Here is a 24,357-nt window from a genome sequence, read left to right as displayed (position 1 = left end):
GCATTTCTATTGTATTCAGAATAGTCTCCCTATCATTTGACTGTTGGTTTTCTTATTTCATATTCTTTTCTTCCTAAACACCCCACTTAATTGGAGGCCCAGTGTCTTCTGTTTCAGTGAGCATTTTCGAAACTAGAAACACTGGGGTTTGGGGAGGAGTTACGGGAAATAGAGAAAGGCAATCATCTCAATGTAGTTCAATATGTTCCCACTCCACCATTAAAATTTTCTAAAGAATTTTGGCAAAACACTGAAGCCTATTTTCAGAAAAAGAAAATTGAATGAAATAGATCCCTGGAAGAATAGAGTGGGGATGCTCTTAACCCAATCCATCCTGACACCATGACCCATGGCACACGGCTAGGGCAGCATAACAATATCCATCCCTTTAAACAAAGAGCAAAAATGTCTAGAAAGAAACAACACAAAAAAGAAAATATAACCCCAGTTTATATTATTTTTAGTATAGTGCCATCCTATAACAATATGAGACAATCTACTTAGATATGGGATGCATCTATTTTAACCCCAAGGAAGTAAGTTTTAGAATAAGGGTACATACAGATGAGAGGAGGGATCACACATCTGGGAATAATGTTAAGTAAATGCTATTTTACCATGTGGCTTTAAGTTTTCATTGAGAAGTTATCAAATATGTTGTCTCATATTGTATTACACAAATACAATATTGGCATTGTATTGGTCATGACAAGGTGATAAGAAAGTACTAGAGATAGTAGTAGTAGTATTGCAGGAAACAGACCAGTTGAGAAACAGCAAGCAGAACTTGAAGAGGAAGAGAACTCTGAACTTCATTTTATGCTGTCAGGCCCAGAGGAGAACAAACTTAAAACTCTGAGTGAGCCCTGAGCCACAGTTTTTCACAACATTTATAGGTTATTTGGTGTCATCTTAGACCTCATACTATCATTGGGGATTTTTTTTCTTAAATATTTTTTTTAATCTACATGACTTATATATAGGGTCTCTAACATAAAGCATGCTTATAGAAACAACTTAGAAGAAAAGGCTGTATTCACAGGCATCTGTTAAATCTCTAACCCTAAAAGCCTGGCATAGGGGTGTTTACATTTCAAAAGGCAGTAGTCAGACTCTTAGAGACTTATTCACAACCCAAAAGGTAGGGAGAGACCTAAGGTTAATTAGGTTTCTTGAAGAAAGGCTGACAAAGGGAAGGGGAATTAACCCTTTCCCCAGGCATAGGTTTCCCATCATAATGTTTTTATAATTTTATTTTACAGTGAACTTTGGTTTTGTCATCCATCACAGTAGTAGTAACAGTAGTATTAGTAATAGTAATATGTATGTGTTTCAACGAAAGCTGAATATTTCAAATTTTAAATTCCTGCCCTTTAGAAATTGACTTTGGGTAACTTCATAATATGATAATAAAATATGTAAATTGATTGAGAGCAGCAGTAATTACACATTAATGTGAAAACTAGCTGCATAAAACAGTATGTTTTAAGTTACTTCCAAGATGAAAATTGAGATTATTAGACTTTATAGTGTCCTAGAATTTAATAAACTGTCATTGTACCGACTAGACTAGGGAAAGGAGGGCATGCCAAAGATCAGCTGGTGGATTCTTGTCATCTCAGAAAGAACAAGGCCTGTGACTGGGGGCAAGTCAGATCACTGAATAGTCCTATACCCAGTCCATTAACTATGACAGGTCTTGATGAAGGTAGTGTTCTTTTCACCTCCATCTGTTTCTTCATCTGGATCTTAAGATAACATTGAATCATGAGCAGGGTAAGAAGTGAGTTGGTGGGCTTTGGCATGGTCAAATGCTAAATAATAATAACCAAATTATATTATTTTCTAAATGTAAAATGACTATCTTCTGAACCCCTATGTTATGGTTTGGATATGAGGTATCCCCCAAAAGCTCACATGTGAAACAAAGCAAGAAGGTTCAGAGGAGTAATGAATGATTGGGTTGTAAGAGTCTCAGCCCAATCAGTGAATTGATCCCCTGATAGGGACTAACTGGGTGGTAACTGAAGTGGTAGGGTATGAATGGAGGAGGTGGGAATTGGAATGTGGCTTTGAGTTATATATTTATATCTGGTGAGTGGGGACCTCTCTCACTCTCTGATGCCTGATCATCATGTGAGCTGGGTCCCTCTACCACATTCTCCCACCATGATATTTTGCCTCACCTCGAGCCTGAGGAGTGGGGTTGGCCTTCTGTGGACTAAGACCTCTTAAACCGTGAGCCCTCAAATAAACTTTTCCTCCTCTACAATTGTTCTGGTTGGGTCTTTTAATCACAGGAGCACAAAAACTGACATAAACACCCTATAATTTGGTCTGATATTAAAGGAGCAAGGACAGCCAGTATATCACAGTGGTTTAAGGGGAAGCTGGAAAAAAATGCCCAGGCTCTGTAAGAGATTGTGCACATGATTAATGCTGAGGCCACTACCAACAGGAAAATGAGGGACTCCCACAGTCAGAGAGTGTGATTGTATTTACAGTACACTGGCTTTGATTAATGTACACACTCAGAGAAGTAATGTGTAGAGGGTAAGAAAAGACATGTTTTCAAATGTTGATGCTGAGTACAGATTTTCCATTATGGCTTGAAAAGGTGTGGATGAATAATGACTTACAATCTCTTGGAGAGATGTAGGAAGAGGTCATAACAGGGACAACTTTTGCATGTATGAGGGAAGATAAAAATGACCTTCTTGTCAATTTTCAGTATACTCATATGAACCTGGAACGTCACTACTGAGAAGTTTATATCATATTTCACAATTTTTATAACCAAGAACTTGTGATTTTTAACAATAATGTTGCCCCTAAGTAACCCTTTCAAATATGAAATGGGTATAGCTTCTTATTGTCTTATGAAAACAAATTCTAGAATTTTCAAATTATGTGGATCTCAAAGAGGAAATGAATACATATAATCATCACCTGAAGCTGGGTACAGTGGCACAGGTCTGTAATCCCAGCAACTCAAGAGGCTGAGGCAGGAGGTTCACAAGTTCAAAACCAGCCTCAGCAATGTAGCAAGGCTCTGTCTTAAAATATTTCTAAAAAGGGCTGGGGATGTACCTCAGTGGGTTCAATCCCTGGTTTCCAATAAATAAAACCTAAAAATTTTCTCCACTTCCCCCAGAATAAGATTCCTCCTTTCTTCTTGTCACTTCTCAGGGTACAAAGTGCTTTCAGTCCAAGTGTGTTTAATGTGTAGCACCAGAAGAGCAGAAAGGCAGGTTAAATTTAAAGTATGCTATAAATGGTAGAAAGAGGAAAAACACCAAACACACAGAGTTTCTCCCCAGGCAACTCTGATTTCCACAGTTCTCCGTATTTCCTAGGTTACCCCCTGGAGGATGAATTATAAGTAAGGGAGCATGTAGCTAGCAAACAATTAAGAACCAAGAACTGGACCTTTTCACTGGCAATTGGAATGGTATTGGTCATGTTTAAAAAAAAAAAAAGGAAAGGAAGAAAGAATAGCGATTGGAGAAGCAAATTCTATAGTACTGTCAATTTGTTCTAGCTGATTTGATCTAAATTCATGGAACCAATAGCTTTCCTCATAGGAGGCAACTCTGGCATCTTGGTAGTGATTTGGGGGAACTGTAGCAGGGTGAATAATGATCCCCAAGTCATCCATCTCCTCCTCCAACCTGTGAGTGTTATATGGAATAAGGGACTTTGCAGATGAGATTATGTTAAGGATTTTGAGATTTAAGAGATTATTCTGAATTATCTGGATGTCTTCAATACAGCAAGGGTCTTCACAAGAGGGAGTAGGAGAACAAAAAACAGGCCACCAGTGAGATGACAGAAGCATGATAGTGGTGACATGCTTTGAAGATGGAAGAAGAAATCACAAGCTAAGGAAAGCAGGCAGCCACTAGATGCTTGAAAAAAAAAAAAAAGGCAAATGAGCAGATTCTCAAATTAAAGTTTCCTGGAGCAAGTCTTGCTGATGCTGCAACTTTAGCCTAGTGAAATTTATTTTGGATTTATGGTGTACAGAATGGTAAAACAATAAATTCGTGTTGTTTTAAGCCACTAAGTTGTTAGAGATTTGTTACAGTAGCAATAACAAATTAATTACAAGACTTATAGTGTTAGAAATACCAAGGTGCCAGGAAAAATCAAACACATGCTTGGAAGTGGGTTGGCATGGCAAAATTGTAGAAGAGTGCTTCCCAAAAGAGAATCTAGCAAGAAGGCCCACTTGGGAGGGCAGTCCCCCAATATTTATCCCCAACAAAGCACTGCCCCTTCCTCTGATAGGAAGAGTTTGTAGATCCAATCTATTAGATTAGCTACTTCAAAATTTGGATTGATATACAATCAATCAACAGATGTATGAAAAAATGCTTATCATCTCTTGCAATCAGAGAAATGCAAATCAAAACTACTGTAAGATCATCTCACTCTAGTCAGAATGGCAGCTATTATGAAGACAAACAACAAGTATTGGTGAGGATATGGGGAAAAAGGCACACTCATACATTGCTGGTGGGACTGCAAATTGGTACAGCCAATATGGAAAGCAGTATGGTGATTCCTTGGAAATCTGGGAATGGAACCACCATTTGACCCAGCTATCCCTCTCCTCAGATTATACCCAAAGGACTTAAAAACAGCATAGTACAGGGACACAGCCACATCAATGTTTATAGCAGCACAATTCACAATAGCTAAACTGTGGAGCCAACCTAGATACCCTTCAGAGGATGAGTAGATAAAAAATAATGTGGTATATATACATAATGGAATTTTACTTGGCAACATAAGAGAATAAAATCATGGCATTTGCAGATAAATGGATGGCATTGGAGAAGATAATGCTAAGTGAAACCAGGCAATCCCCCCCCCCCAAAAAAAACAAAAAACAAATGCCAAATGTTTTCTCTGATATGAAGAGTCTGACTCATATTGGGGTAGGGAGGGGGGAACTATGGGAGAAATAGATGAATTCTAGATAGGGAAGAGGGAACGGAGAGAAAAGGAGGAGGCAGGTGATTAGCAAGTATGTGGAGTGTGATGGACATCATTATCCAAAGTACATGTATAAAAACACAAATTGGGTGTCAACCTACTTTATATACAGAGATATAAAAAATTGTGGTATATATGTGTAATAAGAATTGTAATAAAAAAGTACATGTATAAAGACACGAATTGGCGTGAACATATTTTATATACAAAGATATGAAAAATTGTGCTCTATATGTGTAATAAGAATTGTAATGCATTCTGCTGTCATGTATTTAAAGAAATAAAATCAATTAAAAACCAATTAAAAAGCCACACCTTAAAAAATTTGTATGGATATGAAAAGGGGCTACAGTTGTGATTGGATACCTATTGGGGAATTTTTAAAAATGGCTCCATCTGACCACACAGTTTCCTAACTTAATATGACTCCATTATACACATGGAACTTAAGTTGCAGTAAATATGCCTGTGTTGCATTACAGGTTATTTTGGATAGAAACAAAAACATAAGTCTTACAATGGGAAGAAGGATAAGAATAACTGATACAAGAATGATGCCTGTTGTAGGTTGTAGAGGAAGCAGTAAGAATTGGGATGCAGAAAGCTACCAACTCCAATTTTCTCTTTAGATGGATGTATGATTTTTCTCAGCATTGGAAGAGGAGAGGAGAGTGGCAATTTTTCTTATATGGCTACGACCTTTAGATATGGTAGTAAAATAACTTATTAATCATTCAAAAAATAGACTGGCATTAGGAAAGAAGTTCTGCTTAGAAGCCACAGTTTTCACAAGTGATAAGGGTCACAATACCATTAATGGCTTCATTGTTCATTCTATTAAACTACATATGGTCAACCCCAGGTCCCTATCACTAGATTACATTTCTCAATGAACTAAAAGTTCACTGGGGATAATAATTCCCAGATGTATTTACTTATAGACCCAAGTAGAATGGAAGAAAAAGGAGAAGAAAAAGATAAATGTGAGATCATTGATAAGAGAAATTCAACCAAAGAAGAGAAAGAAGAGTTTTTTTTGTTTGTTTGATTGTTTTTCTTGTTTGTTTTTCAATGCCCCTTGAGATTAGTTTGAGTAGCAATGAAGGATGCTTTAATAGGACTTCATTCAAAACAGTGGCTGGGGATCTCTAGTTGTGTGTGTGTGTGTGTGTGTGTGTGTGTGTGTGTGTGTGAGAGAGAGAGAGAGAGGGAGAGAGAGAAGAGAGAAGAGAGGATTGTTCCATTGCAACGTGTGAAATAGTCCACTGATTCAGAGGTATCGATTGAATTTTAATGCTTTAAGATGACCACTGAAAACCCTATGATGATACTAAGACCATGTAATTTATTTTTAATTGGCTCCAAATGTACTGACTTAAACTCTTTGTTATTCAACTTAAACTAACCTGTATTTCTATACCTTGGAAAAAATTAAGAAATTTTGAACTTCTAAGATTCTATTTCCTGGTTAATAGGATGAAAAGGCACAGAGTGAGCATGCAAGGCAGCACAAGATGATATATGCACAATGATAGAAGTTCCAGGACATGAATGCCAACTCCTAAATGTGCACACTGCAAAACCACTGCACCACTCTGCAGCAGGGTGGGGTGTGAGAACCGAGTGGAGTGAGACAGTTCATCAATCATAACAGTTCCTGGAAGAGGAAAATCACAGGACAAAACCTGTTATGTATATTTTTAGTACAAAATTAACAGAAAATGGTAAAATCTTTAGTTAGGAAGAACTGAAATAGTGGGTTTTACAAAAGACAAAATATCCGTCTTGTTGACCTCTATTTTGCCTTCAAATTAAAAACAAGCAAACTTTGATAAATAAATTCTTTATTCTAATCCTACTTGTTTCCTACTGTAGGTATTTTCCTTCTCTGGATTTTGTAGTCTATCGTGGATTTGATAATTATAATAAGAGGTTAAGAGGAATTTGAAGAATTTAAAAGTTGTAGAACAGGCAAGGCACACTAGTGTTCACCTATAATTCCAGCTCTTAGTAGGTTGAGGCAGTAGGATCACAAGTTGAAAGCCAGCCTCAGCAAAAGCGAGGTGCTAAGCAACTCAGTGAGATCCTATCTCTAAATAAAATACAAAATAGGACTGGGATGTGGCTCAGTGATGGAGTGACCCTGAGTTCAATCCCTGGTAACCTGACCCCCTGCAAAAAAAAAAAAAAAAAAAAAAAAGACAGAAGAAAAGATTTATGGCTTACACCTTATTGGAAAACTAGTTCATGGATATGAGGTAGAGAATCCCTACTCCCTACCCATACATACACACAAACACAAAACCACTACCACACAATCATAACATTAACATCAGCAGCAATAACAATAGTAACTCTATCTAAGTATTCTCCTAGACAGATTTCTAAAATTTCTCTAAAATAAGTCTCATCCTTGTTTCATAAACAAATACAATGATGAATAAGACAGACTTTCATTATCATGCACAAAGCAGAACCTTTGTAATTTTTGTTGTTAATAATGGTCTCTATATTGTGACAATTTCAAAATAAGAAATAGAATTGGCCTTGTGCCCAGGCAGAGTATCTGTCTTATAATTTCAATTGGACTGGTGAAGGACCATGGTTCTTTCCCAAATTTCTACTCTACTTGGTGACATCCAAAATTTCACAACCCCTTTTTGCTGAAATGGAAAATATACTGTATTGGATATCAACACCCCTGGGAATATGTCATGAGTTCACGAAACCCTTCTCCTTCCTGGGCCCAATTTTGATCCATTTCCAAGCCTTCTCTGCAGATACATGAGTCCTTGACTATATTCTGGAAAGTGGATGTGAGTGCTATGTACCAATTCTCATCCTCTCCCTAAAGCCTCCTGTGAGATCCTCTAGTCTCATTCTTTCCAGGTGTTGGATGCCTGGCTACAATGGTTCCCTGCCGAGGAGAGTCCTGGATCTTTAGGGGCTAGCACTGGGGTCCCTGAACAACTGTGTGGTATATAGCTTACTACCCCACAAGCCACCTTCACTATGATTTGAGACAAAAATCAATTTGACTGTTTGAGGCCACTAAGACATTTTGATGTTCTTCTACATATTTTGATGTTCTGAATAATATAGAACAAGAAAAGAAGAAATGACAAATATATCTATAATTGTATAATATATGCATAATTTTTTCAGACATATTTTTACTCTCTCATGGAGCAACATCATTTTGAGACTTGAATCCCAAAGGTTCCTGAGGATTCTAATTACTCCAGATGATTGTTAGCTGATTATTCACTAGCTGATTTACCAAGGACTTTTACAGAGTCTTCAAAACTTGAGAATGACACTTTAAAGGGAAAGTAACATTAGAGGAAGAAAGTTGCCTAATTCAAGTTTTATGTCTGAATAGTAGAGAAACATTGTGTCCTTGTTTGAGTGCGGTATCTCTCTTCATCTCAGCATCTGAGTTGTTTTCATGATAATTTCATCTTTTTCTTTTTTATCTAACACAGAATTACAAGTAAGGGAATTCTGGTGGTTCCTTTATAGAACTAAATCATTAATCCTGGGAAGTTACACTACCATAGAGATCCATCACTAAGTGGAAATAAACTGTATAAAAAGTTAAACAATAACCTTGAACAACAATAACAATACCACAGACATACACACACAGAGTTTATGTGGGTATATATTTTAGTTATTTTTTCTTGGTGAAAGGATATTATGGACAAGGCTATACAGAACAATATTGTCAGCAGATATAAAAAAGAACTTAATGAAGTGAATTCAGTTGATATCTGGCAAGTACTATAATATTTAAATAAAGAAATCAAAGGGTAATTTTTATAAGATGTCATTAATTGTAAATGGAGAAAGGAAAGAAAAATTTGTATGTGATAAGCACCTACTATATGACAAATATTTTGTAATACATTTGATTTTATGTTCCTTACCATGTGAAAAATATGACAATCATTATTTTAATGGAGAGAGAACAAGTTCAGACCAGCAAAAGTCATTATTTACTTAAGACTAATTTGCTAATAAGTAAAATTACTAGAATGCAAGTTAAATGTATGTCCCAAATTCCTATTCATTTTATTCTATTGCAGCATCAATTTGAATGCTATAAATAAGCAAGCAAAACAAAACAAAACTATGTCTAAAGTTAGGATTTTCAGATAAAAAAATTCATTTGATACATCATAAATAAACATTGAAGTGCAGTTTCCCTTCTAGCATGGCACATGTGATGTTTAGGATGTGGGAAGAAGGAAAGGTAATTAGGGTAAAAAAAAATAAAGCAATACTATCTCAAGAAACTCTAGGCAGTAGGCTTCTGGAGCCCTTTAACCATTTACCATGACCTGCCAAGTCTATGCCATATAGGATATTTTTTTCTCATTTTTCTGGGACACAGATTTAGGCAGTATTCCTTGAGGTTTCTGGGTGTGAGCGAGTCACTGTTGGTGGATCTCCCAGATAACCAGTGCCTGAATCTAACCTTCATCTTTGCTCTCTATTGAATAAATGGTAACTCTCATCAATGGCTAAACCGAACTTCTGGTATTTTAATTTTAACTTAGTGTGTTTTAAGGGAGGCAGTATAGCACAGCTTTTAAAAGCAGACTCTTAGGCCAAACTGCCTAAGTTCAAGTCCCATCTCCAATACTTATAAGCTGTGTGACTTGGCCAAGATATGTTTAACTTCTCCTCAGTTTCCTCATCTGCAAAATAAAGATAATAACAATTCTAAATTCAGAGGGTGATTATACTGATAGTGTGTGAACGGAAACTAACATGTAGAAAATGATAAATGTGTTAAATAGTGTTATGGAAGAAATGTACAGCATCATTGTTTTCATCTATTAAGTGAACTGTGATCTCATGGGACTTATTCAAAATAAATATAAGCACCAAAGGAAAAGAAGATTAAGGTAGGCCTGGGGCTGTGGCTCAGTGGTAGAATGCTTGCCTAGAACAGGTGAGGTGAAGATTAAGGTAAAATTTTTGGTTAAAAAGGAGAATAATATTGTTATCAAAGATTTAAGAGTTAACAAATGCAGACAATGTAATTGAGCTTTCTGTTTCATTTTCAATCAGTAGCAGAAGTTACCAAATCATTTTGTTTATCCTCTGTTGCCAAAAAGACAAAATAAATATATGAAACCATTTGGTGTTTTTTGGTTCTTAAATCTGAACCCCAGTAAATTGGTCATCTGCACCATCTTCTAATTGCTTATGCTTAGTCAAAAGAAAGAAGGGAGGAATCGAAAGCCAGAAATGGGAAGAGAGTCAAGGATGGTACATGTCAGAAATAGCAAATAGGTTTATGTTAAACCAAGAAATTACATTTCAGAGGTGTCCCTTTCACTCACCTAATTGAAATACCCATGGTGTCTCCATCTTTGGATTATTGCAGGGTTTCCATTACACTTTCTAACTCTTAATTTTTTAAATTACTTTTTAGTTTTAAATTATCACAGATAAAATTGTATACATTTACTGTATGCCGCAGGATTTTGTGCAATATGTATGCAGTGAGGCCTGGCTAAACAAACATGCATCACCTAATACAGTTGTCACTGGGCCAGCCCTCCACCTCAGACCTCCATCTGCCCTCCTTTTTAGGAGATAGATTATTATTTTATAACCTCAGTTCATTAAAAATTTCTGGCCTCTGGTTTCTTTAAATATTTTCAAATATTTCAATCTCCCTTCTTCCTCCTCTGGGCATCTTTCTCTGTAGGATCCAACTGCATGATTTAAGGCACAGTTTGTTGACAAGAAATCCTGGGACCCTATTATGAAAATGAAGGCAGCAAACAACCTTTGAATGTATTTCCCAATTTAAAAAAGCTTTCATTACACAGCACATTTCAGGCAGAGAATGTTAAAAATTTATCATGGTTTCAGTAATTATGGCTTCCTCTGGAAGCTTGGCATGCTATGGAATCATTTGTAAAATGTGGATTTTGTTTGGCACTCAGTAGGAAGCTTGCCAAGCAATACATTTAATTAAAAATGTGGGAAAGGGAATGATTGTGGTCTGTCATAGTGTATGATCATTGCTTTTAATTTCTATCCCTTATCGTTATTTTTATGATAGAGGGCTCATAACAAAATTTGTGTTTAAAGTTAGAGGTGATTTCTCTTTTATCAGCTTAGTGTTTTTATACAGGAAATATATTATTTTGAGGGATAGGGTACATTAGCTGCATTCCTTAGATCTAAGTCTTTGTCTATGGTGTAAGCTACGAGAGCTTTAGCTGCTCTCCTTAGTAACAACCTTTGTCCATTGTTTAAGACCTTGAAAATTGATGCATTGCCTTTTGGGAGCTTAGACAGCTTTATTTAAGTTTAACTTTCTCCAGAGATGCATAGAAATAATGAAATGCAATGCCTTTCTTGAACATAACCCTGCACATAACTTCTAGTCCTCCCTGATGCGTAAAGTAAATTTGATAAGAGCAACTCCAATATCGTAATGATTAATGTTGACTTTTTAAAAAAAATTTCAAAGCAACCTATATCAGCAGATTCAGAGAAGTGTGATGCTAACCATCTCTAAGGCCAGATTCTCATTGTGTTACATACACTCTTCTATTTTCACAAGGAAACTTGTCTGTAATCTCTTTGAGAGGCACTACAGAAAGGATGCAAACGTAATGGAAGGGGACCTTTCTGGCACAAGCTTTTTGGGTGTTCAGGTTTTCAGGTGCAGAATTCTCTGACCACTCAGCTGCATGAATCTCCTCTTTTATCACTACATAGCTCTACCCTTCTTAGTGAACAAAGATATTCCTTTAATAACAGATAGGTCAGATTTAACATTAAGGTGTCAGTCCAAGGTGTAAATAACACATAGACAAAGATTATTTTCACTCCCCTTCTCTTGTAACTCCACTGTATTTTGAATTCATAAAATCTTTTTCTAATTCTGACCAGGTTATTGTTCTCTTCCACCTTCCTTATTATCCCTCCTTCCCCTAAAGCATTGAGACCATTGCTTAAATGAACCATTCTTCCAGGGTCCCCTTCTCTGCTAGGGGAAAATAACAGAAAACTAGTAAGCAAATCTTTGAAAGTTCATGTAATAACAACAAGGAGGTTAGGAAATAGGGAAAAAAGTAGTTTTAATTGGAAGCAACAGCTTCATTAATTCTGATAACCGTTCATCTTTTTTTCTGGGAAGAGCAAATAGAACAAAAAAATCTCATTTTCATCTTCCAGTCTAGTTGCACATACCTCACATCTTTGAAGAGTGGAGATCCAAGTAAAATGATCTAGATATGAAGGTATCTGACTGCCCTTTCACAGTAATTTGCCAAAGCCACGTACCGATTTTCCTCTGCAGAAATGCAGCTCTCATATCAAAATGGTCAATCACTGAAGAAACAAATAGAAAGTTGCTCCAAAAATGTAGTAAGTGCCCTTTTTCCCTCTTTCCCTGCCTGCAAAATCCTGAAAACAATCCAGCCTGTATTCCAGGGCATTTTGAACCAAAATTGTCTTCAAGTAAGAATAGCTGTAACTTATATATGTGAATACTTGCTTTGTTTAAAGCAACAACATTCAGAGCACTGTATAGAAATAAACTCATATCGTCCTTAGAATGTCCATATGTGGTCGGTGCTACTGTTATCACTGAAGAAACTGAGGCACAGAGGAATTATTGATCTTCCTTGATTTATACATAGTTGGAAGTAGTCTGTTTTGGGAAACAGTTCAAGATAATATGAATCCAGATTTATTCAACTACTATGATATATTTATTTTTTCTTATACTTTAGAAAGAAGAGATTGATTAAAAGCAAGAGACTTGATTAAAGAAGATTAGACAGAGACAACAATATCCCATGTGCCTTGCACAGTAGCATATGCCTGTAATCCCAGGGGCTCAGGAGGTTGAGGCAGGAGGACTGTGAGATAAAAACCAGCCTCAGCAACTTAGCAAGGCCCTAAGCAACTCAGTGAGACCCTGTCTCTAAATAAAATACAAAGAAAGGGTTGGAAATGTGGCTCAGTTGTTAAGTGCCCCTGTACAAAAATCAAACCAAAACAAAACATGTAAGGAAGAATACATACATGGTGTTCTTACAGGTACCATTGATTTTCTGGGGCATTCTGAAGTTAGACTCCCTATTATATTTTTTATAATTTAATTCCTACCCCCTGCATTTTTTTTAATGCTCACATCATAGGTATTAAAATGACAAAACTGTGAGGTAGGCAAAACAAGATCAAATACATGTCAAAATCTTATAAAGACAACTGGGCCACCTGGATGGTTCTCTTGACTAGCACACACTGTGTACATGGGTGGGCAACTGTGTGACAGCTAATTTTATAACATATATTTCTTCAAAACAAGGCTGGATCATTATTTAAGATGAACAGAGGGTACCTCTTTTAAGTACTTCTGTTGAATTGTTCTCAGGCCTAAATTCATTTTTGTCTGGGAGAAAATTTCCACTCATTGCAGCAATGCTATCAGCATTTTCCTTTGAAGTGATGCTACAGTAAGTGGATTTACTTAGGTAAAGCTTAGGATATCTTCTCTTTAAAGATGGAAGGACAACTGCAGGGTCAACTGGGGGAAGAATTTGATTTACGCTCCTGTGTTAAATGTCCCAGATTATACATTTGTCAGGCTTGGACTTTCTGTGTTTGAAGTAATATGGAAAAAAGATAATATGATAAAAACCTAATACCAATAACTAAAAAAAAAACTGTAAAATAAGGATGAAAATGAAAAAAATTAGAAGTAACCTTGTTGATAAAATACAGTTTTAAATGTATAAATGTATATAATGTATAATTTTTGTTGCTAGAATCAGGAAAATACCTTTGTCTTTAGGCATCTCAGAGATATACAAGAGCATCTCTAAGCTGCTATCTACTATAATAAACACCTGGAAATGAAGATGCAATGAAATCCATCTTCTCTGTAGCATTTTCTGAATCTTAACACAATAAAGCTTTTTTTTTTTTTTTTAGAAAAAATTAAATGTGAGACTTTAATCTGATTGGTACCTACCCAAGACCAAAGTATGTAAAACTAATTGCCAATACACTGGGATGCAAATCTTTTATATAAGCAAATATAGATGTTTATCTATCAATATAAATATAGATCCATTGTTTTATGAACCACTCAAACTAACAAGCATTCTTTTATTTTCAGAGGCAAAGGCCCACTAAAACATACAACTGAGGTGATATATGCAGCTAAAATGATATCAGAATCAGGATCAAGGATGGATGTCCTCGCTCGGCAGATTGCTAACCAGGTGAATTATTTACAAATGGAAATTGTGAAATCCATGCTCATTGCTCCTTGCCATTCAAACATTAATTAGAGCAAAGATGGATTTTTATTCTATTGTATATTTTCCTTAAATTGTATCTGGGTTATTTTTCATTTTATAACATTATTAATATACAACTTATTAACATTAATATACAAGTATCAATAATGTTATCAAGAATTAATAATTTATAAAGTGGACAATTAATTCTAAGGAAGCTTAACTTCTTTTAGGGGAGATTTCTTTTCACTTTAAATGTTTTCAAATGATTTTTTGAATCAGCTTTTTCATTTCAAAAATACTGTTAATTTTAATTGGCAGTTAATAACCACACAGTGTTTTTTCCTTGACAATTTAGATTGCTTATTTTTGCTTTCCAAAAATGAAGACATTTAAAAATTTTACTATGTTAAGTTTCCTGGGTTAACAATATATTATAACATTATATGTAAAACTAAAAGACAAATACTAATTATTGAATACTAAAGTGAAAATATATAACAAAGAAAGTATATCATTCTTATGGAGACTGGTGTTTCGAAACACTTTGATTTCCTTTCATTAGATGTCTCATGGCTCTTTTTCAGTTTTCTAAGTAGCAGCTACTTCATTTAAGTTACCTTCTGAATAACTTTAATTGGAAAATCTGTCAGTTCCATTCGTTAATTTATTGAGATATTCAATTAATATTTAGACTGGTGTATAACATTACTTTGAAGCCTATATATTTAATTCAGCTTCATAATAAATATTAATTTCTCCTCAGAAAAACACTTCTCTTTTTGGCTTTGCACTTATTCCATATTATTTCATATAATTCCATATTCCTTATTATTTGTATATATAATATATGAAAAACAAAAACTGATAATAGCAGAGAAAATATTTTTTAAAGTCCTTGAATCATACATATCATTTATTATCTTGGCTTCAAGAATTATACAAATTTTATTATTCTCATGTTTTAGTACAAATTGAGCATCCTTAAAAATCCAAAAGTAGATTTGATACTTTAATAAGTTTTGGATTTTAGGGCATTTTGTTTTCAGATTTTGAGATTATGCACATTCAACCAATATTCCAAAATTTAAAAAAAACTATATAAATAAGTCTCCAAAACTTGACACACTTCTAATCCCAAGTATTTCAGATGCCAAATATTCAGCCAGTATGTAGCACTTATAGTTGAAAGCAAGTTGTATTCTACTAAAGTCAAAATGTCTAAGACTGAATAAATGACTAAAGCCCACATATGCCCGTGACAGACTAAATATTGTTGGAATTGGTGAAACCTTACGGTTCATTACACAGACTTACATATACTAATAACTTTTAACACTCTAAATTCTTCCTATCCTTTTTCTTCTGTATATTTTGGAATACACAATTTTTGAAGTTCAAATACTTGTGTCACTTGGAAGTTTTTTTTTCTTATGTTGGTATTCTTTAATTTGACCAGACAACCTTACAGTGGGTACTTATATAACATAGCTTCATTAAATTATGCCATTGTTTTTAACATTATTCAGATTGTAAGAGAGGAAGCAAAGGTACTATTTTACTTCCATAAAGCTTTGACATTTTACACCAAGCTGAAGGAAATAGTCACTGACTAATGAAGAATTATGGGTGACTCTCTATGGCCTTTTCCATTTCATATGGTATAGTAGTTTCAAATGAATTACTTCTGTTCTGAACAAATAGGGTTCTGAAGAATCAAACTTGCTAATAAATAAACAGGTTATGTTTTCATAGTGGCCATCTTGGGAGATTGTCAATGAAAGTGTTCTGATTTTTTTTAAAGATTGACATATAAATTTTAGGCATTAAATAATAACTGATTTTGATTGTGGAAGACAATGATGAAAACAAGGCCATTTTCAGTGGATAATGCATATTATGAAAAAACTCTGCTGGGGCATTAGTTGCTTGCTACCTAGTTTGTTCAATCTAGTAGTTCAAAATTTTAAAGGATTTCTATGATGCTGTTTAGTCTGCTTTTTACTGGAGTATCAGATGGCTAAATTCTAAGTAATTTCCAATTCAATCTAGTATGAACTTGAAATACATAAATACATATTATATTATAGTATGATATATACATATATTATTAGATCAATAATAGTTTTATTTTGTATGACTTATAAAGCTCATATGCAGAGAGAATGAAATGGAATCTGATTATTTGAGGCTTCTAATTATGCTCCCTCTTTCTTCATTCTTCCCTCCTACCTTACTTCCTTGTGCATGTATTCATTGTGCATATACCAGGTATAATTCACTACTAAGGAATTACTGTCAGCTAACAAGAAAGAGAAAAAGTAAAATATTGTTTAATTAGTTGTGTAATTGTACATATTTATGTGGTACAGAGTAATAATTTAATACACATGTACAATATGTAGTGATCAAATCATAATAGTTAACATTTCCATTTCAACATTTATTTTTTTGGATTAACATACAATAATTGAACTAATTTATACATTTAATTTTTTATGATAAAAGGGTTTATTATAAACCCCCCCTATTTAAATACCCAGTACCCTCAGGAAATTTATTTGTATCAATCACTATTATCTCTTAAACTTTCCCATGCTCCCAGATAGGCAGAATTAATATTGTCAAAATGGCCATACTTCCAAAAGCGTTATACAGATATAATACAATTCCTATTAAAATCCCAATGACATTCTTCATAAAATAGAAAAGGCAATCATGAAATTTATTTGAAAAAATAAGAGACCCAGAATAGCCAAAGCAATCCTTAGCAAGAAAAGTGAAGCAGGAGCATCACAATAGTGGACCTTAAACTATACTCCAGAGCAATAGTAACAAAAATGGCATGTAATTGGCACCAAAATAGGCGTGTAGATCAATGGTACAGAGTAGAGGACACAGAGACAAACACATAAATACAGTTATCTCATACTAGAAAAAGGTGCCAAAAACATTCATTGGAGAAAAGATATCGTATTCAACAAATGGTGCTGACAAAATTGGAAATTCATATGTAGCAAAATGAAATTAAATCCCTATCTCTCACGCTGCCAAAACTCAACTCAAAGCAGATCAAGAACCTAAAAGAATTATACTAGAGACTCTGTGCCTAATAGAGGAAAAACTAGTCCCAAATCTTCATCATGAACTTAGACCTGACTTTCTTAACAAGACTCCTAAAGCCTAAGAAGTAAAATCAAGAATCAATAAATGGGATGGATTCAAATTAAAAAGCTTCTTCTAAGCAAAGGACACAATCAATAACATGAGCAAAGAGCCTATAGATTGGGAGAAAATCTTTACCACATGCACTTCCAATAAAGCATTAATCTCTAGGCTATATAAAGAACTCAAAAAACTTAACACCAAAAAATAAATAACACAATCAGTAAGTGGGCTAAGGAACTAAACAGATACTTCACAAAAGAGGAAATACAATCCATCATCAAATATATGAAAATGTGTTCAACATCTCCGGCAATTAGAGAGTGCAAATCAAAACTACTCTAAGATTTCATCTCACTCCAGTCACAATGGCAATCATCAAGAATACAGGCAGCAATAAATATTGGCAAGAATGTGGGGGAAAAGCTACACTCATACATTGCTGGCGGGACTGCAAATTGGTACAACCACTATGGAAAGCAGTATGAAGACTCCTAAGAAAACTTGGAATGGAACCACCATTTGATCCAGTTATCCCACTCCTTGGTTTATACCCAAAGGACTAAAATAGCATACTATAGCAATGCAGCCACATTAATGTTTAGAGCAGCTCAATTCATAATTGCTAAACTATGGAATCAACCTAGGTGTCCTTTAATAGATAAATGGATAAAAAATGTGATACATATGTATATATATGTATATATATATATATATATGTGTGTGTGTGTGTGTGTGTGTGTGTGTGTGTATAAGTTTTTCAGTGGGATATTACTCAGCTTTAAAGAAGAATGAAACTATGGCATTTGCCAGTAAATGGATGGATTTGGAGAATATAATGCTAATTGAACAAGGCCAATCCCCCCCAAAACCAAAGGCTGAATGTTTTCTCTAATATGCAGATGCTAATTCACAATAAGGGGAGCAGGGCACTAGAGAAGAATAGAGTTCCCCTAGATTAGGTAGAGGGGATGTGGGAATAGGAAGGATAGTAGAAGGAAACAGATATTATTACTGTATGTATATATATGACTGCATGACTAATGTGATTCTTCAACATGTACACTCAGAAAAATGAGAAATTATATCCCATCTATGTATGATACATCAAAGTGCATAAATGCATTCTACTGTTATGAAAAACTAATCAAAACAAATAAAAATTGTATTGAGATGGTGTGGTAGCTTAATAAGACATCTAAAACATGCTTTTCTAAGTCCTATAGAACCCATACAATTTTTTGTTTTTATTACACAATATAATCTTAAAGGACAACATGTTTTTAGCTATCAAAAAATTTAAACATTTCCCTTATAAACATACAGAATGACATTTTGGAGAAGTGGAAAAGATTCAGACCCCTGTCACAAATTTCTTTCTATTCCTGCACACTATAATGTAATTCTCCATTTTAGCAGATACTATTAATTTCATAAGATAGGGATTATACACAAAAAGAGTTCAATTAGTTACAGAAGCAATATACCCCCAAATAGGAAGGAGATGAATAGCAGCCAAAAGTAAACTTAGCATCTATTAAAGCATGTTGCACAAGAAGAGAACAAAATTAGACTTTCTGACCCTGTGTGGTATTTCTGAAGCCTAATTGCTTGTTATAATTTTTTTTAAAACAAAGATATGCAGGATGTTGACTGGGTCCTGCCACCTAATCATAAATGAACACAATTAAAATCAACTTTTAGTGATAAATGCATTGACGGTTAATGTTAATTCAAGTAAAGATGACATTTTAAAATAAAGAAGTATAAGTCAAATCACATTGCACTCAATCTGCATATATACTTTATATTGATATTTTGATAAAATATTGTTGGTGGTTAGTCTCATTTGACTTTTCATGCTGATGCTCTGAGTCAAAAACGGTATTTTAATGAAACTATGCCAGAAATAATCTTCTGGAGCATTAATTATACCATAATTACATGTCATTTAAGGATATAATTCCCAAATACACCTTGTGACAGTTTGTTTTGATGTTATTATTGGTCTGAAATTTATTTCAGACAAACATTAGAGCCTAGATTTGTTTTATAGATTAATGAACTCTTACTTCATAAAAATAAGTATTTAACAGCTTCTCAGGAATTAAATAGACTTAATACAGGATATTGGATGTGTTCTCATTCTTGAGTGATAGTCTCTTGCTTGAAAGGATGCTGTTTTATCATTTTTCCCTTTTACTGAATCTTGTCATTTTCCCACTGAAACAACTTCTTACATGCTATGAGAAGATTATATATTTAGGTTAATTTCATGTATGAATCATGGCTCCCGGAACCAAAGTATAAGGCGGTGTTCTAGAGTATAGGAGGCGGGGGTGCCTTAGTTATAGGAGGGCAGAGGAGAGCTGAGGGAAGTTTATTCTTACAATTGCTACTGTCTTTAATTCCAAATAGTCAGAGTTTGTTTGAGTTAACTTCCTCCCATCCTTTCCACATCCAAATTCTGTGTGCAAGATAACACATTTCAATTCAAGTCATTCATCGAATTTCAGGCAAAATGGAGGTGAATTGTAATCTATTAGTAACCTATCTGTTTATTATTCATTTATTTATTTATTTTTGTAGTGCTGGGTCCTTTTGAAAAATTTCTCATAGACATCATCATAAAATTGAAAAGTAGGAACATCTGCTGGGGGAAGCAAACATTGGAGAAGAAAGAAAATATCTTTACTTTTAATTTTTATTAGTGTTTAAAGTATATGCCATGTTCTTAAGAACCATAAAACTAAATTGAAATTAAAAGTGAATTTAAAAGAGTTCTTAAACTCAAGAAAATTTTAGTGTAAACAGGGAGACATGACAAAATTTTAATAGCATATCATTTCTGATAACAACATTTATGCGTGGAGATAAGTCACAAATCACAGTTTCTCAAATGTAGTTCTCACAAATCAGACATTTAGTTTGACAATATGAGTCAGTGTTGTCCTCCATCACTGACATTATAAAGGAGTTTCAATGTATTTTGTATTTTTCATCATATTTCCCTGGGTACATTCTCTGTTCCATGTTTCAGAAACTTGAGTTTGCAAATTAGCAGCCAGAATAAATATAGCAAAAAAAAAAAAAAAAAAGAAATCTCTACTATGTTGAAGATTTCTAGGTATAGGATCATCACAAATTAATGACTCTCCATACTTAAATACATACTAGAAAGGGTTTATTAGTTTGTTTTTGTTACTATAATAAAAAAACTGAAACTGGATAAATTTATAGAGAAAAGAAGTTAGTGTTCTAGAGGTCCAAAGGCCCAAATCTGGTGATGGCCTTGTTGCTGGCAGAGTCCTGAGGTGGCATGATATCACATGGCAAGAGAGAGGGATATACATTTCTGGTTTCTTTGCTCATCCTATAAAGCCACCAGTGTTCAGTCATGGGAGTTCCACCCAGATGACCTTGTTGAATTCTAGTCACCTCCAAATAACCCCACTTCTAAATACTGTAGTTAGATTAAGTTTCCACTCTTTTAGTAGCTCACAATCTGGATTAAATTTCAACACATCACCTTGGGGAACATACTTAAACTATATCCAAACTATAGCATTAAATTTGGTAGTAAGCAATATAGAGTATGAAGTGGTTGAAAGTTAAATATGTTAAGTGTGAAATGTTAACAAGACACTGAAATGGGATGGACAAATGCCATATGTGTATGGATCTCTTGAAGGCATGGGTGGATTACTGAGATTTGAAATTTATACTTTGTACGTGGCAGATGAAATCAGTCTATTGTCTACTTTTATTGAAGAAGGTAAGTGTCAAAGATGGCCCAGGATATAATAGCAATAAGAGCAGACAAAAAGAAACCAAATACTTACCAAGGAGTTCGTAAAAATTAGGAAAAAACATTCATGAAATGAAATTCTCTTATGAGAATTAAGAAGACAGCAGGATATCAAGAAGATAAAAGATCTAAAAGCTACAGAGAGATGAAATAAGGGAAGGACTGCAACAGATACAGTACTCTTTCCAATTATGAGACCACTAGGAATAGTAATGAAATAAAATTCTGTGGAATGGAGTTGAAGTTAGTGTCCAGCATATACAGGAAATAAGGAATTCACATCAGAATATTTTTAGAAGATATGGTCCTGAAAAAAAAACATGAGAGGGCTGAGGCTATAGCTCAGTGGTAGAGCATTTGCCTTACACACCCGAGGCCTGGGTTCAATCCTCAGCACCACATAAAAATTAAAAATTAATAAAAAATGAAGATATTGTATCCATCTACAACTCAGAAAATATTTTAAAAAGGAGAGACAAGGGCCATGGACCACTGTGATAAAGAGAAGCTTTGTTTAGAGTGTTCATGTTGATAGGCTCAAAGATTGGAAAAAGAGACATTAACAGTACAGTAAAAGATAAAATCATTGAAGATTTATAACTCTGAAAAAGGTAAAATGAGATAGCCACTGGGCTGGATTAGAGGTGAAGGGATAAGCCCCGTGGGAAGAGAAAGGTCATGGACATGGCAGGCTTTTACTGCCACTGATTGCTTAAAATTTCTATTCTTGAAATTCAAAATGACACCTAATACTTTTCATTACCAGGCTTTGCCAGCTTAGCAGAATTTAAATTGTTACCTGTAATTGCAGAAGTCATTTTAAATGTGTTTTAAATAAAGTTTTTTACTCTAATATGAGCAAAAGAAAAAAATTGCTTAAGATTATGAATAAAGATCTTTAAAAGTGTTCACTTTGCTTATTCATACTCCAAATTTAACTGGAAAGGAATGAAGAGTTTTTAATTTTCCTCTTTTCACTAGAAGGTGCATTCTGTATTGGTACTAAGAATCTTACTAAAAGAGTGGAAATGGCTTAATATGAGAAAACCATTTAGGTTGACAGGATATCTTCTTACCTGTACTAGATGACCCCATGGTTATAAAACTTAAATTTATAAAAACAAAACAATATATTAAAGAGCTAACCAGTTATTCTAGTCAATATCTCCTGTCTTAAAAAAATGGGAAATAATAACCAAAGTGTGCTGATATTCTGCTGCTTGGTTTGCCCAAAATCCCTGGTGGTATTCCTTTAAAAGTAGGACATATCTCAACATTGTAAAAACTGCATATGATAAACTCAAGGCCAACATAATTCTACATGGAGAAAAATTGGAAGCATTTCCTCTAAAAACTGGAGCAAGACAAGGATGCCCTCTTTCACCATTTCTACTCAACATTGTCCTTGAAACTGTAGCCAGAGCAATTAGACAGATGACAGAAATTAAAGGGATATGAATAGGAAAAGAAAAACTCAAACTATCACTGCTTGTGATGTCATGATTCTATATTTAGAAGCTCCAAAACATGACAACTGTAAAATTTCTAGAACTAATAAATGAACTCAGTAAATATCAGGATATAATATCAATACCCAGAAATCAATATGGGCCTATACATCAGTGATGAATTCACTGAAAGAGAAATTAGAAAAACTGCCCCATTAGCAAGCACCTTAAAAAAATAAAACTTGGGAATCAATCTAACAAAAGAGGTGAAAGACTTCTATAATGAAAAAAACCTACAGAACACTAAAGAAAGAAATTGAAGAAGAACTTAGAAGATGGAAAGATCTCCCATGCAGAATTAACATTGTTCAAATGGCCATACCCCCCAAACCATTAAACAGATTTAAAGCAATTCCTGTTAAAATTGCAATGACATTCTTCATAGAATTAGAAAAAGCAATCATGAAATTCATTTGAAAAAATAGGAGACACAGAATAGCCAAAGCAATCCTTAGCAAAAAGAGTGAAGCAAGTGGCATCACAATACCAGACCTTAAACTATACTACAGAGTTATGGTAACAAAAGTGGCATAGTATTGGCACCAAAACAGACACATAAACCAATGGTACAGAAAGGAAGACCCAGACAAATCCACATAAATACAGTAATCTCATACTAGACAAAGGTGCCAAAAACATTCACTGGAGAAAAGATAGCCTCTTCAACAAATGGTGCTGGGGAAACTAGAAATTCACATGTAGCAAAATGAAATTAAACTTCTATCTCTCACTCTGCATCACACTCAACTCAAAGTGGATCAAAACTTAGGTACTATAAAAGAGACCTTGCACCTAACAGAAGAAAAAGTAGGCCCAAATCTACATTATATCATCTTAGAAACTAACTTTCTTAATAAGACTTAGAAGATTTACAAGAAGTAAATCAAGAATTAATAAATGGGATGGAAATGATATAAAAACCTTATTCAAAGCAAAGAAAAAAATCAAGAACATGAAGAAAGAGCCTACAGAATTTGAGAAAATTTTTGCCACCTGCACCTCAGTTGTTAGAGCATTAATCTCCAGAATATATAAAGAAATTAAAAAACTTTACAACAAAAACAAACAAATATCCCAATCAATAAATGGGCTAAGGAACTGAACAGACATTTTAAGAAGAAGAAATACAGTCAACAAGTATATGAAAACATGTTCAACATCTCTATTAATTAATGAAGTGTAAATTAAAACTACATTGAGATTTCACCTCACTCCAGTCTGAATGACAATTATCAAGAACACAAGCAACAATAAATGTCGTCGAGAATGTGGGGATAAAAGTACACTCATACATTGCTGGTGATACTGCAAATTGGTGCAGCCAATATGGAAAACAGTATGGATATCTCTCAGAAAACTTGGAACGGAACCACCATTTGATTCAGTTATCCCATTCCTCAGCATATAACCAAAGGACTTAAAATCAGCATACTATAGTAACATGGCCACATCAATGTTTATAGCAGCACAATTCACAATAGCTAAGCTGTGAAACCAACCTAAGTATTCTTCAATAAATGAGTGGATAAAGAAAATGTCATGCATATACACAATGTAATATTACTCAGCCTTAAAGAAGAATGAAATT

The 24,357-nt window shown here is 34.3% G+C and overlaps 1 protein-coding gene across 1 annotated transcript in view; it reads left to right on the top strand.

Moving 5' to 3' along the window:
• Positions 1-24,357, top strand: part of Ctnna3 (catenin alpha 3) — a 1,674,700-nt gene that overhangs the window by 1,599,674 nt on the left and 50,669 nt on the right. Inside the window, exon 16 of the mRNA XM_026394645.2 lies at positions 14,165-14,270. Within this exon, the coding sequence (XP_026250430.2) occupies positions 14,165-14,270 (106 nt within the window). The remainder of the gene's footprint in view (positions 1-14,164; positions 14,271-24,357) is intronic.

The sequence above is a fragment of the Urocitellus parryii genome, chromosome 5 (assembly GCF_045843805.1).
Source record: "Urocitellus parryii isolate mUroPar1 chromosome 5, mUroPar1.hap1, whole genome shotgun sequence".
NCBI classification, from domain to species: domain Eukaryota; kingdom Metazoa; phylum Chordata; class Mammalia; order Rodentia; family Sciuridae; genus Urocitellus; species Urocitellus parryii.
Note: the sequence above shows the minus strand (reverse complement) of the source record. Positions and strands in the feature narration are given on the sequence as shown.